The 13,332-nt window shown below is 42.7% G+C and overlaps 1 protein-coding gene and 1 long non-coding RNA gene across 10 annotated transcripts in view; one reads left to right on the top strand and one right to left on the bottom strand.

Moving 5' to 3' along the window:
• Positions 1 to 12,021, bottom strand: part of LOC107195285 — a 40,292-nt gene extending 28,271 nt beyond the window's left edge. Inside the window, exons 1-2 of one of the 2 annotated variants that reach the window (XR_003044634.1) lie at positions 11,865 to 12,021; positions 7,804 to 7,922 (exon numbers count right to left, since the gene is read on the bottom strand). This is a non-coding gene — a long non-coding RNA (uncharacterized LOC107195285). The remainder of the gene's footprint in view (positions 1 to 7,803; positions 7,923 to 11,864) is intronic. The other variant, XR_001516385.2, reaches the window with a different exon arrangement.
• A 90-nt stretch (positions 12,022 to 12,111) lies between these two features.
• The window catches only part of FBXW11 (F-box and WD repeat domain containing 11), a 99,439-nt gene continuing 98,218 nt past the window's right edge, over positions 12,112 to 13,332 (top strand). For 4 of the 8 annotated variants that reach the window (XM_025043088.1, XM_025043085.1, XM_025043084.1 and 1 more), the window contains exon 1: positions 12,328 to 12,522. In XM_025043088.1, coding sequence (XP_024898856.1) covers positions 12,478 to 12,522 — 45 coding nt within the window. In that variant the 5' untranslated portion in view covers positions 12,328 to 12,477. Of the gene's footprint in view, positions 12,523 to 13,332 lie in introns of all 8 variants that reach the window. The other 4 variants (XM_006906512.2, XM_015585207.1, XM_025043087.1 and 1 more) reach the window with 2 other exon arrangements.

Below are 13,332 nucleotides of genomic sequence, written 5' to 3'. Positions count from 1 at the left end.
TACACTCATAGTCTTGCTTCAAGTGCTCTCCTGTTCACTTTCCTGTTCTCTGTCAAAACGGTGCAAATGGACCTTAATTTTCTGAAACTTCCATGTAAAACCCCATCGGTCCATTATACAGATACATAGTATTAACTGGACCCAATGAACAAGAAGTGGCAATTACTCTAGATGACCAAGTAGGACCATGTGCTCCAGAGGGTGGGGGATAAAAATCTTGCTATGCCAGTGTAGTTTTGAAGAGCCCAATGATCTGGGCATGTCATGCCAGGACATCCTCCCCTCGGAATATGGGAATTATTATTGCACCTTGAACACCTATCACTAAAAAAGAAGCACCATGTTTGGCAGGCCTCTTCTGGTTTTAGACACAGCACATTCTGCGCTTGGCAATACTGCTCCAACCTATTTGTTGAGTGACTAAAAGGCTGCCAGCTTTGAGCCATACTAATAGCTCTCCTTCCGCTGATACCTATGACTTCATTGGGGGAGGGAAGTTCTCTACAACCAGGTGATGGAGGAAATAAAACAAACTTGTGTATATTCTTTTACGGCTGAGTAATGAGTGAATCTGACCTTCCATAGACAACAACTATAAACTATAAAAGAAAAAAATGTCAATCAAAATTCAAACTACAATAAGTAGTTAGGAGAGACACGACACAGAAAGATCTAAAATATGACGTCAATGCAGGGGGAAATAAACATGTAGTTCTTATTGAATATTAGAATTTAAACGCCTATTAGCTTAAAATAGACTGCTATAGTTAAAGAATTATATTCGTAAACCACATGGTAACCACAAACTGAAACCTACAAAAGATATACAAAGAACAAAGAGAAAGGAACCTAAACAAAACACTACAGAAAAACAGCAAACCACAAGAAAAGCCATCAAAGGAAAGGAACAGAGGACTACTGTATAAACAACCTAAAAACAATGAACAAAATGGCAATCAGTACAACTTACCAATAATTACTTTAAATATATATAGATTAAATTCTCCAATAAAATGATATAAGGTGGCTGAATGGATTAAAAAACGAACCATCTATATGCTGCTTAAAATAAACTCACACCAAATCAAAAGACACATATCAACTGAAAGTGAAAGGAAGAAAAAAGATATTCTATGCAAATAGAAATAAAAAGAAAGCTGGAGTTGTAATCTTTATATTAGACAAAATAAACTTTAAAACAAAAAATGTAAAAAAAAAAAAAAAAAAGACAAAGAAGGACACCACATAATTATAAAGGGGTCAATCCAAGATGAGGCTACAACAACTATGAATATCTACACATCCAACATATAAAGCAATTATTAATGGATATAAAGGGAAAAATCCACAGTAATACAATAATACCCCACTCACTAGCTCAAACAAAAAATTAATAATGAAATAATGGCATTAAATGTCAGATTAGATGAGATCACCTACTTACTAGATATTAATAGAAAATTTTATCCCCAAATTGCAGAATACACATTATTTTTTTTTCAAGTGCACATGAAATATTCTCCAGGGTAGATCACATATTAGGCCACAAAACAAGCCTCGATGAATTCAAGACTGAAATCATATCAAGTGTCTTTTCTGAACACAATGGCATGAGACTATACATCAGGAAGGAAACTATACCACAGGAAGGAAACCGGAAAAACCACAAGTATGCAGAGATTATACAACAAATAAGGAAATTAAACAAGAAACTATCTTGAAAAAAATGAAACTAAAAGCGCAACTTTACAAAATTTATGGATGTGGCAAAAGCAGTCCTAAGAGAGAAGTTCATAGCTAGACAGGTCTGCTTCAAGAAATACGAAAAATCCCAAATAAACAAAATAAGTCTACAACGAAAGGAACTAGAAAAAGAACAAAATGCAAAGGTAGAATGAAATAGTTGAGATCAGAGCAGAAATAAATGAAATAGAAATTAAAAAACAATAGAAAAGATCAATAAAACTAAGAGCTGGTTCTTTGAAAAGATAAATAAAAGAGACGAACCTTTAGCCAAACTCATTGAGAGTCCAAATAAAATAAAGAGAAGTAAAAACCAACACTACAGAAATACAAACAATTACTAAAGAATACTATGAACAGTTAGTTATATGCCTGACAAACTAAATGAAATGGATAACTGACAAACTAAAAGAAATGGATAAATTTCTAGGGGTATATATCCTTCCATGTTTGAACAAGGAAGAAATACAAAAATCTAAACAGACCAATTACTAGCAATGAAATTGAAGCAGTAATCGAAAAACTCCCAACAAATAAAAGTCCAGGCCCAGATGGCTTCACAGATGAATTCTACTAAACATTCAAAGAAGAGTTAATAGCTAAGAGGTTAATACCTTAAACTATTTCATAAAATTAAAGAGAAGGAATGCTTCCAAACTCATTTTATGAAGCCAGCATTACCTTGATACAAAATCAGATAAACACATTAGAAAAAAAGAAAATTACAGGCCAATAACCTTGATGAACACAGATGCAAAAATTCTCAAGAAAATATTAGCAAACTAGATTTAACAATGCATTAAAAGGACTATACATCATGACCGAGTGGGATTCATTCCAGGGATGCAAGGATGGTTCAACATCCATACATCAATCAATGTGATAAATCATATTAACAAACAAATAAAAGAATAAAAACCATATGATCATCTCAAGAAAGTGGGTATAGAAAGAACATTATTGTAACATAAGAAGGGCCATTTGTGACAAACCCACAGCTAATATACTCAGTGGTGAAAAGCTGAAAGCCTCTCTTCCAAGATCAGGAATAAGACAAGGATGTCTACTACCACTTCTATTCAACATAGTTCTGGAAGTCTTAGCCACTGGGATCAGACAAGAAAAATAAATAAATAAATAAAAGGCATCTAAATTGGAAAAGAAGAAATAAACTGTCATTATTTTCGGATGATATGATATTATAACCAGAGAACCCTAAATACTCCACTAAAAAAAACTATTAGAATAAATAACTTCAGTAAAGTTGCAGGATACAGAATCAATATCCAGTAACCTGTTGCATTTCTATACACCAATAACAAACAATCAGAAGAAATGAAGAAAACAATTTACAATTGCATCAAAAAGTAGAAAATACCTAAGAATAAATTTAACCAAAGAGGTAAAAGACCTGTACTCTGTAAATTATATGACATTGAAGAAACAAACTGAAGATACAAATAAATGGAAGGATATATCTTGCTCATGGATTGGAAGAATATTGTTACAACATCTTTGCATCTAAAGTAATATAGTTTCAATGCAATCCCTATTAAATACCAATGGCATTGTTCTCAGAATTAGAACCAATCTTAAACTTATATGGTAGCACAAAAGACCCTAAATGGCCAGAAAAGTCTTGAGAAAGAACAAAGTGACAGGTATCATATTCCCTGGTATCAAACTGTACTACAAAGCTATAATAATCAAAACAGTATGGTACTGGCATAAGAACATATACAGAGCCCAGACATAAATCCTCGCTTATGTGGTCAATTAATCTATGACAAAGGAGGCAAGGAAACACAATGAGGGTAAAGATAGTCTCTTTAATAAGTGGTGTTAGCAAAACTTATACCACATACAAAAATGAATTCAAAGTGAATTAAAGACTTAAATGTTAGACTTGAAACTATAAAATCCAAGAGAAAACATAGGCAGTAAACTTGACATTGCTCTTAGCAAAAATCTTTTTGGATATCTCCTTGAGCAAGGGAAAGAAAAGAAAAAATAAACAAATGGCACTGCATAAAACTAACGTTTTCGCACAGCAAAAGAAACCATTGATAAAACAAAATGACAACCTACTGAATGGGAGAAGACATTCACAAATGATACATCCAAAAAGGGGTTAATAGCCAAAGTATATGAAGAACTCATATAACTTAACACCAAAAGAAGAAACAATCCAATTAAAAAGTGGGCAGAGGATCTGAACAGACATTTTTCCAAAGAAGACATACACATGGCCAATGGACATATGAAAAGATGCTCGAGATCACAAATCATCAGAGGAATGCAAATTAAAACCACAATGAGATATCACCTCACACCTGTCAGATGGTTATCGTCAATAAATCAACAAACAAGAGTTGGCGAAAATGTGGAGAAAAGGGAACCCTCATACACTGTTGGTGGGATTGTAAATTAGTGGAAACACATGAGAAACAGTATGGAGATTCTTCAAAAAATGAAAAATAAGAGCTGTCATACACTCCAGCAATTCCACTTGTGTATTTATCCAGAGAAAATAAAAAAACCCTTCAAGGTAAGCCACGTAGAACAGCAGAAGCGTTATAGTCAAGGGTAAAGGTGTCTAGAACAGAGGTGAATTATTTATAACCTTGAGACCACATCCCTCTAACCTTCCTCTTCAAAATTTTCCCTTAGAAATTCATCCCTGTGATGGGATGAATTTAACATAAAATACAAGTAGAGCTGAGCAGGGCACGGGATGATCTGCAGCAGACACGCTAGTGCTCCCTCCGGATCTGTACCCTCCTCCCGTGGCTTCTGCTTTCCTTTCTGAGAGCAGATCCAACCGCCCTTTTCCGAGGACAGCCCTCCTCACTGGCTCTGCTTGGCCTGAAGCCCAGAGGTGCCTGGGAGCTAGCTCACTGACCTAGGACTACGAAAACCTGAACACCCGGTCAGGACACACTCATTCTGGAGCCCCGCTGCAGGCTCGGGCTGAAGCTCGAACTCCTCTCGGTGGAACTGTGCCTAGTGCACGACTTCCCCTCTTGCTTCCTCCACTCCCCACCGGCTTTCTCCAGCGAGAACTTCTTCACAAAGCCCGGCACAGCATCCTCATTTTAGGGTCTGCTTCTGGGAACGCGACTGAGGCGGGGGAGAAAATGCCTTGACTTGCCCAGTTGTAATCTGGCACTTGTGTCTCCTAGACGGTTCATGCCAAATGCTGGTCTCTTCTCTCCTGGGACACTTTTTGGGGTTCCTGTTATTTCCAGACAAGAGATACTCTCTCTGGCTGGCTGCCCGAAATCCCTCTCCCCTTGCAATCCCTGGCTTCCCGTGGTGCACCGCTCACAGGGCACACCTCTTGGGATCACCCTGCCCCTCCAGATGGTCCTCTTGATCAGAGACTATTTCAAGACAACTTTTCTGCGGAGTCCACAGTGGGCCCCCATGACGACAAGCATCTCTGTCCCTCAGAACTTAGGAAGTGCAGGCCCTTCCCTAGGCAGGTATTTTTCTCTCTGTGGCCGCAGGCTACTCTCACTCGGCTTTTGGCCTGCCTCCGCACTTACCTCTTCGGACATAAACGAGGAACCAGGGCCCGTCCCCCAACCTAGGGGACACATATCAGTGTCTGAGTGGTCCCTGAAGTGCTCCCGAGGTGGACTGGGGCAGTGCTGGGAGAAAAGAATACTCTAAATCTTCTCCCATTTCTGCTGGTCAGTCCTAAGCCTCTCCTGTACCCCCTCAAAGTGGGGGATGGGCTGACTAGCTGGCAGGACTGGTTTTTTGACATCCTTCACAGGCCTTATAAACTTCATCCAAGACTTTGAATTAAAGTGGCACCTATTGTTTTCAGCTTCGAGCTCACAGCTGCAACTTGGCTTGAAAGAGTCCCATTTTAACAACCCGTCACATAGCTAAGGCTCCTTGTATGTGTACTTTGCTCTACATTTGGTAATTCTGGGCCTCTACTGATTATAAAACTCTAATGGAGAGAAAAAAAGCAGAAGGCAGACACACGACTCTCCCATTCAGGCGGAAGGGGATGGAATAAGGCTATCAACAACAAACCGCACCCGAATACATACACGAAACTAACTGGGATTAATGCCTGAAACTTCAGTCATAAATTCTATGTTCTAGCAGCTAGAATCTAGATCATCAGGAAATCTCTGTATAACTTCATCCCTCTTTGCCTGTTCTCTGCTGGCCAGCTTCCTCAGAATTCAGGACATTCCTTAGGATAAAAAAGCTCACACCAGAGGCAATGAATTCTGCACTGCCCAGCCATTTGCAAGCTCTCATCTCGTCCTCCCCAGCATGGAAGAACTGGCCAGAACCTGAGGTAGAGGAAGGCAGTGAGAAGTGAGGCTGGAAAGGTGTATTGTTGTTAGGCTGCTAACGGCCTCCAGCGCAGGCTGGGTAGCTGCTGCGGAGCCTCTCAGGGCTGAGAATGAGGCGAACGGGCTGGCTTTCTGATGGCTGCGCTGACTGCCATGTCTTTGGTTATTACTGAGGGGAGACAGTTTCCAAATCCAATTCTTTCACACCTGGGCCAAGGACTACCTGGCAGGTGTCTACTCTTGTTCGAGACTGCGCGCTTCAGAGTCTGGTGCTCGGGACACCTGGGCCCTTTCTGTGTCACCAGTGATCTCGAGAAGTGCTTTTTAACCTTTTTTGCTTGTGTATCCCCCAAAGAACCTTGAAACTTTATGTGATTACTCACTTCTTAAACTGATACTAGAAACATAGTTTAATTTGAGAGAAGCTGGAAATTCAGATTTTACATTGTCTTGTAAATACTCGCATTTAAAAATAACACTGTTGTTATTCTTCTCAATGAAATTTACATAGCAATTTTATATCATCATCCTTTAAAAATATACATGAATAAGCTCTTTTCTAATAGGACATTTTATACCATTCTTTTTTCTCCCTGAACTCATATTTCCATTCCATTTTCTCCAAAGAATTTTATCCTAATGTATTTTTATGATTGGAAGTCTTTTATTGATGACCCTATCATACTTCTCTTCTGTACCCTGGTTATAATTTTTATTTTCTGTAATCACAGGCTCAAATATTAGCAAAAAAAATTTTCTGGACTAAATTATTATAATAATTATTAAACACAACTGATCGACCAATAAGTACATTAATATTTTGATGTGATTAAACAATTTTAGCAGAACGATCTTTTAAATTAATGATTTTAAAAAGTTTGCATATCTGTACATATTGTTGCTAAAATGTGACAGGATTCAGCATCAATTTATTTTTAGGTCTTATTTTTATAGATGTTACTGCTGAGAAGACTTGTTCATATAAGAATTAAAATTGTCTCATAGCAATGCTATGTGACTTTTTTGGATTCTTTCCAAGTTATGTCAAAAATTACATAGTGATATGTCAACAAAATTATTTTAAATTATCTTTAAAACTCAAGTCAATCAATTTTGTTGAGAACAAAGAATTGGGAACTTTGTTCCTTTTACTTAACCAATAAAAAAGGATTTTTATATAGTAACTGGAGAAATTCACTTTCTCAATTTCTGGGAAGCATCTCACAAACTCTTTACCAAGATTAAATGAATATTACTTATACCTGTGTAGCAGAGATAATCCTATTTGTTCACCAAATTCGATTTCATTTCTTTATCTAGGCAAACAGGAAGAATATATCCTTCAGCCTCCCTTCTAGCCTGTTAGGGCTGTGTGATTAAGCACTGACCAACCAATACAGAGCAGGAAGGATGTTCTGGGGTGAGGCGCTTAATAGCTGGTGAGCCTCCCCTCTGCCTCAGCCGTACTGGACACCACGAATTCCTGATGGTGTAAAACTTTAACGTGGGGGGCAAGCTGAGTGCATTGGACTTCACGCAAACAAGATATGTGTATCAGGTATGGAAACAGTAATGCGTCAGCTTGGCTAGGCTAAAATACAGTTCCCTGATTTCTGTTCTTCTCTGTGTCTGATTAGGGTGGGCCACCAGACAGATTCTTGTGCGAGATCTGGAGGGTGGCAGCGAAACTATAGTCATTTAGTAGCCCATAGACGTTGTTGTTGATCTGCTCACTCACCTTGATGTGAGGAGTGGCTGGGTCTGCAATTGCTCCATGTTCCCTTAGAACCTCCTTCAGCTTCTCCAATTCCTGGGCCAGGTGTGGGTGTTCAGCTCTGTGACACAGGGCTCCAGCCTCTGCAGATCATCCATAATACTGAGGTCAGCAGCAATAAGAACTGAAACAGGTTTCAGTCTGTCTCAGCGGATCCCAGTTCTGCCATGCTTGCCCTCCCCCACCGTCCACTCATCCTCCCTTCCTGACTGCCGGCCCCATGGACTCTAAGATACAGTATCACCTACAAAGACAACAGCCTCACAGAGATTGCTTAACTAGATTCGGCAAGTATATAAGGTCAACTCCCGGTAAAAAATCCCTTACTACACTCTCAGTGGTTCTGCTTCCCTTGACTGGTACACAGAAATAATTTGCTACTGTGGAATAGTGTATTCTATTCTGACTAATGCAACTTTTCTTTACTCTTTCACTTGGAAGTATCTTATTTAACCTGATAAGTTTATAAAGGGTTGGGGAAATACAAATATTAATTTCAATACATGGTTGACAATAAATGAATTGAGGAACATTTTTACTTATGTGTTTTAAATGTATTATCCTAAAAAACATGGACCAAAGATTTAACTTACCTAACAGCCCATTACTGGCAATGCCAATCCTATCAAATCAGTCAGCTAAATTAAACTGTCAGAAAGTCTGGCTTTGTTTTCAGTCCAAATAAATGTGTGAATATATATTTCGTAACTCTTCTTTTTCTGGATTCTATAGATAGATGGATAAGGCATGGAGCCTTGTCATGTGGATAAAATAGGGAGCTGCTATCTTCAATACTTCTTACCAACCCTCTTTCCTTTGGTTTCACGAGATTCTCCCTCAAGAAAATTGCATTCTTTGACATTAGTTGGAAATGAGTTAAGTCAAAATTTCACAGCACTATCCTTCTCTATTATATATCTGAATTCAGAAAAGTCATCGCAGGTGAAAATATATCATTTTAACATGCCACAGGCTGGGGATGGCAAGCAGGAAATTGCCTGTTGAGGGGCCACTGTACTGGGAAGCAACCTTCTGCTGTCCCAGCCACCTGTGTGTATGTGTGTGGGTTACAGTTCTGCAAATCGTTTGCTGCTGTGTGCCACTAAAGAAAGAAAGAGGAGAGTATAGACTTGAACCAGGAAGAGAAGCCCCTTCTTTCAGCTGTGTTCCTCTAGGGTGCTCCCTTGAGATAGTTAACCACTGTGCTAGCTGGCAGAGGAAATATACTTAGAAGGTCCCACTCCAGTATGTCAAAGTATAGAAGAAAAGGGTGGATTTGGAGCTGTGAGGCTACAAATTGGTAGCAGGCACACATATGTTCTGCAGCAGAAAAATTAATGTAATAGATTATAAAGTGCTGTCCCAGACTTCATTGGGAGTGCTACATTATCTACACAGTGTGGGTACCATACAGCCTTTGTACAATTTAAACAATTCTGAAACATATCTGGATCTCAGTATATTGGTTAAGAAATTGTAGACTTGTACCACTTTGTTGTAATTATGTCTTGTAAATCCAAGGTCAGAGCTATCTGAAAAACCAGGGGAAAAGAATGCCTCAAGGCCTTCTGCCTTTATGACTAAATCTAGTCACCAGCTGGCATGAAGTCAGAAGCAATAATACCTACATACCTGAATTACTGTTTGAGGAGAAAGCAAAGTGATAAGCCTTGGCTCAGCTTGCTTTTCCTATACTTTGGGTAAAACTTCTATCACATGTATGACTTTTTAATCTCACTGAGCTCCTGGAATTTGACTCAGTATTAGCATTTTTTCCTCTTAAAGTGGGGTGTGGCTTTAACAAAAGGACAGAAACCCTTACCTTCACTAGAGTTCTAATACGGAGGGTTACAAACTAAAATGTCTGTATGAGTTAGGCACTCAATTTAAATGAATGAAGCATGCAGATACAAGACAATGGGGAGGGGCGGTGACAGTGCAAATCGACAGAGGACATGCTTTGTATAAATAAGGGAGTTGCTACTTAACCCCAGTATATTGTTGTCGGCAAATCTGATACAGTCAGATTTTAATTTGAGAGAAGCTGGAAATTCAGATTTTAAAATGTGACACTGTCAAACTTTAAAACGATAAAAAAAGACGGTGTGATAAACATACATTTTGGGGAGGTCATATTCAGTTTGTGACTCCTACCATAATCCTATGTGCTAGATCCTGTGGCAAGTACTGGGGCCTCAGAAGTCTTGGTTGGCTGTTACACTGGTGGCTCCCAATGAACCAAGACTCTGTATTCACAACCTCGTATAGTCCCTTTCCACAATAACTCTGGGCTGGGCCATATGACATTTTTTTTTGGCTGTAGGACATTAGCAACCAAAGGCTTGATAAGCATTTGCTCATTGGCGCCATGTCCTCTTGGAAGCTAGACATCATGCAGAAGCTTGATTGTTAAGAAGTCAGGTGAAAAGACAGGCCCTAGAGGCCACTTTGATGAGCTCCCAGCTGATTGCAATCCCACGAGTAATCTCAGCTAATACGATGTATGTCCAGCTGAATCCAGTCAGACACACACAATTGCGAAAAAATAATAAAACACTGTTATTTTAAGCTAACAAGACTTGGAGAAGGTTTATTATGATGCAATAGATAACTGAAACAGAGGTCATTTATTCTAACTGCTTTGTTTTACTAATGAATGTCCCAAGACCCAGGTAGGAGAAGGAGTCTGAGGAAATTCAGATAGCAAGGTAGTGACACGACTTTCCTATCCTGTGCTCTTTCTTCTTATTGCTTTTCTTTCAATTCTCTTGGTGGAAAACACGAGTTAAGGGCTATGAAACTTCAAATGCTAACTGCAAGGAACATACACTGTGTCCTGCATGAATACAAACGACTGGTCCTGCATGCGTACAATCTGGTCCTTGGAAATGGAAAGATTTCTAGCTCACCTAGTCCTCTCACTTTATAGATGCAAAGAATGCGAAAACACGTGAGAAAGAGAAAAGCAGCCTCTGATATTTGGAAGCTGGCCTGGTATATTCCAGCCTGGCCTTCTGAGCTAGGCCTTGCGTACTCTGTTGAATATAATTACACAGAACATAAACATCAGACAAGGCCATTCTGTAACCGTGATAGATCAAGACAAAACCAAGACCACTCCTTAATTATATCTGCACACAGATAAAACATAAACATTGTTCAAACCACAATAAACGACCAAACGTTGCCCATCCCAGCTATTATGAGGGGATGCTGCTTCTTAGCAATTACAGCTTTAGCCTCAGTCTAGAATTCTTCCCTTCAGGTAAGATTTACTGAGATGCCCAATCATAGAATTACCTCCACTTCCTGGCACTACCTAATCCAGAGTGGGCGGGAAGGCAGGCATTAACCAAAAGAGTGACAGGTGGTACTTCCTTCAACCCTCTCGCAAATTACCTAACAACTTTGAGATGCCACTCTGTTCCTCATGGTGTGCGTTCTCACTCACAGCAACCAGTAAGGACACACCTTGTTCAAGTATCAGTGTGTCTCTGGTGGTCTCTGATTAGAAGGCACTGACAGACCCGACAAAGTTCACAGAGTTGGTGACAGAGTTCACTAGAAGTCTCCAGGTCTCCAGCCGTGTCTTTCTTAGCACCTGTCACTCATCTGGTTAATGCCTGCCTTCCCGCCCACTAGAATTAAGCTTCACGGGAACAGAGGCTTTGTCTGTGATGTTCAGAGCCGATTTTCCCAGGGCCTAGACTGGTGGTGTCCGGCAGAGGGTGGAAGTTTAAAAAATATTTTCTGAACGAAATTTATGAGTAAGTGGGGCTCAGTATACACGGGTTCGCTTTCATCTCAGCTCTTCCCAGTTCGCGGTACACACAGGCAGCAGCAGCGCGGCTCATCTGCAAAAGCCTCCTCTTCCCCATCGAAATTTTCGAACACTTCACTGGGATGCCTGAGAGACTGGATGCCCTTCTAGAACCCTCCACCCTGGCCCGAGCTTCTCTCGCTCGCTGGCCCCCGCCCACACCTGAGCCTCGAAACCATCCCCTCCTAACACACCTAGAACCCACCTGTCTCCAAATGTGTCCCTACCACGGGACGCCCGCAGAACAGCCGCGCCGCTACCTAAGACGTCGAATGGGCACGGCGGCCGCCGACCGCGCATGTGCGGAAATCGGTCGCACACGCAGGACCTCCGACCTGCGAAGAGTTGCCTCCGAGTTTCCGTTCCGATCTGGGTAGCCTGGGGCTGCCGGGAAGTCAGGAGAAAGTAGCCGGAAGGCGAACCCACGCGCAGGGCGTTCTGGGACATGTAGTCGCGGGGCTCCCGAGGCCCTACGAGAGGGAGCCCTTAATTCTTTAGGTCTGAACGTCCCGCATGCATTATCCAGTGCAACTCTGGGCTCGGGCTTCTGCTTGGCGCTGCCGGGAGACAGCGGCCCGGCGCCGGCGTCCGGTTCCCACGCGCTCTGCGGGGCCCGCGGCGCCTGCTGGGAGCTGTAGTGCGAGCTGTGCGCACTGCGTTCGCCGAGGGGGAGGGCGGAGCTGCCGGCGGCCCGGGCGGGCTGGCAGCTAGAGTGGGTGCGATTACCGCCTCCGCCTCTGCCGCCTCCGCCGTCGCCTCCTCCGCCCGGGCCGTTCGCTGCTGCGCGGGGAGAGCGAGGCGGGGCCGCCGGGGCCGCCATGGAGCCCGACTCGGTGATTGAGGACAAGACCATCGAGCTCATGGTGAGTGCGGCCCTCTGGACCGTCTGTTCTTCCGTCCGTCCGGCCCCGGGAGGGCCTGCCCACCTCAGCGTCCGGCGCGAGGCCGGCCCTGGCCCTTCCCCGCCGTCTCGGCCCCGACCTGGGCCCCCTGCCTTCCGTGGCCTCGGGCCCGGCGCGGCCCCTCCGGATCCCTCGATATCTCAGGCCGGACCTGGCCCGGCCCCCTCCATGCCCCTCGGCTCTCCTCTCTGCCCCCGTCCTGGGTCCGGGCCCATCTCTCGAACGACCCTCGCTCGCTTACGCTATGGCCTTAGCTCACACTCGCTCCAGCATCTCATTCTCCTTTTCTTAGAATGGGATTTATTATTATTTTTTCTCTATTTCTCCGGGCCAGGCCTGCACCGCTCCTGAAAGCTCCACTCCGGCTGAGTGAGATGGTGGCGGGAGGGGGTACGGAGGAGATCGGTCGGGGCCTCGGCCTCCGCGACCTAGTCGGGGTCTCAGCACCCTCTCCCCAACCTAGGGCTGTGTGGATGCCGGGATAGGCCCTACAGGGGTGGAGGAGGTGGGGAGCTCGCGGGTTCGAGGCTGTGACGGATAAGGGGCCTCTTTCCCGGGCCCCGGTTATGTCCGGCGTCTCGGACAAAGGGTTTCCTACTGGGCCGAGAGCGATGTTTGCATAGCAAGGCCCCAGGTACTCTGGATTCCATCTTCCAGGAAAGAGAAACCGTAACTTCATGTTTTTCAGAGCTGCTTTAGGAAATTGGGGACGACGGGGGAGGGGTTGTCCTCATCACTGCCGCCAGTTCTTTCTTCTCAAAAAAAGGAAAG

This window comes from Pteropus alecto, unplaced genomic scaffold (assembly GCF_000325575.1).
Source record: "Pteropus alecto unplaced genomic scaffold, ASM32557v1 scaffold40, whole genome shotgun sequence".
NCBI classification, from domain to species: Eukaryota; Metazoa; Chordata; class Mammalia; order Chiroptera; family Pteropodidae; genus Pteropus; species Pteropus alecto.
Note: the sequence above shows the minus strand (reverse complement) of the source record. Positions and strands in the feature narration are given on the sequence as shown.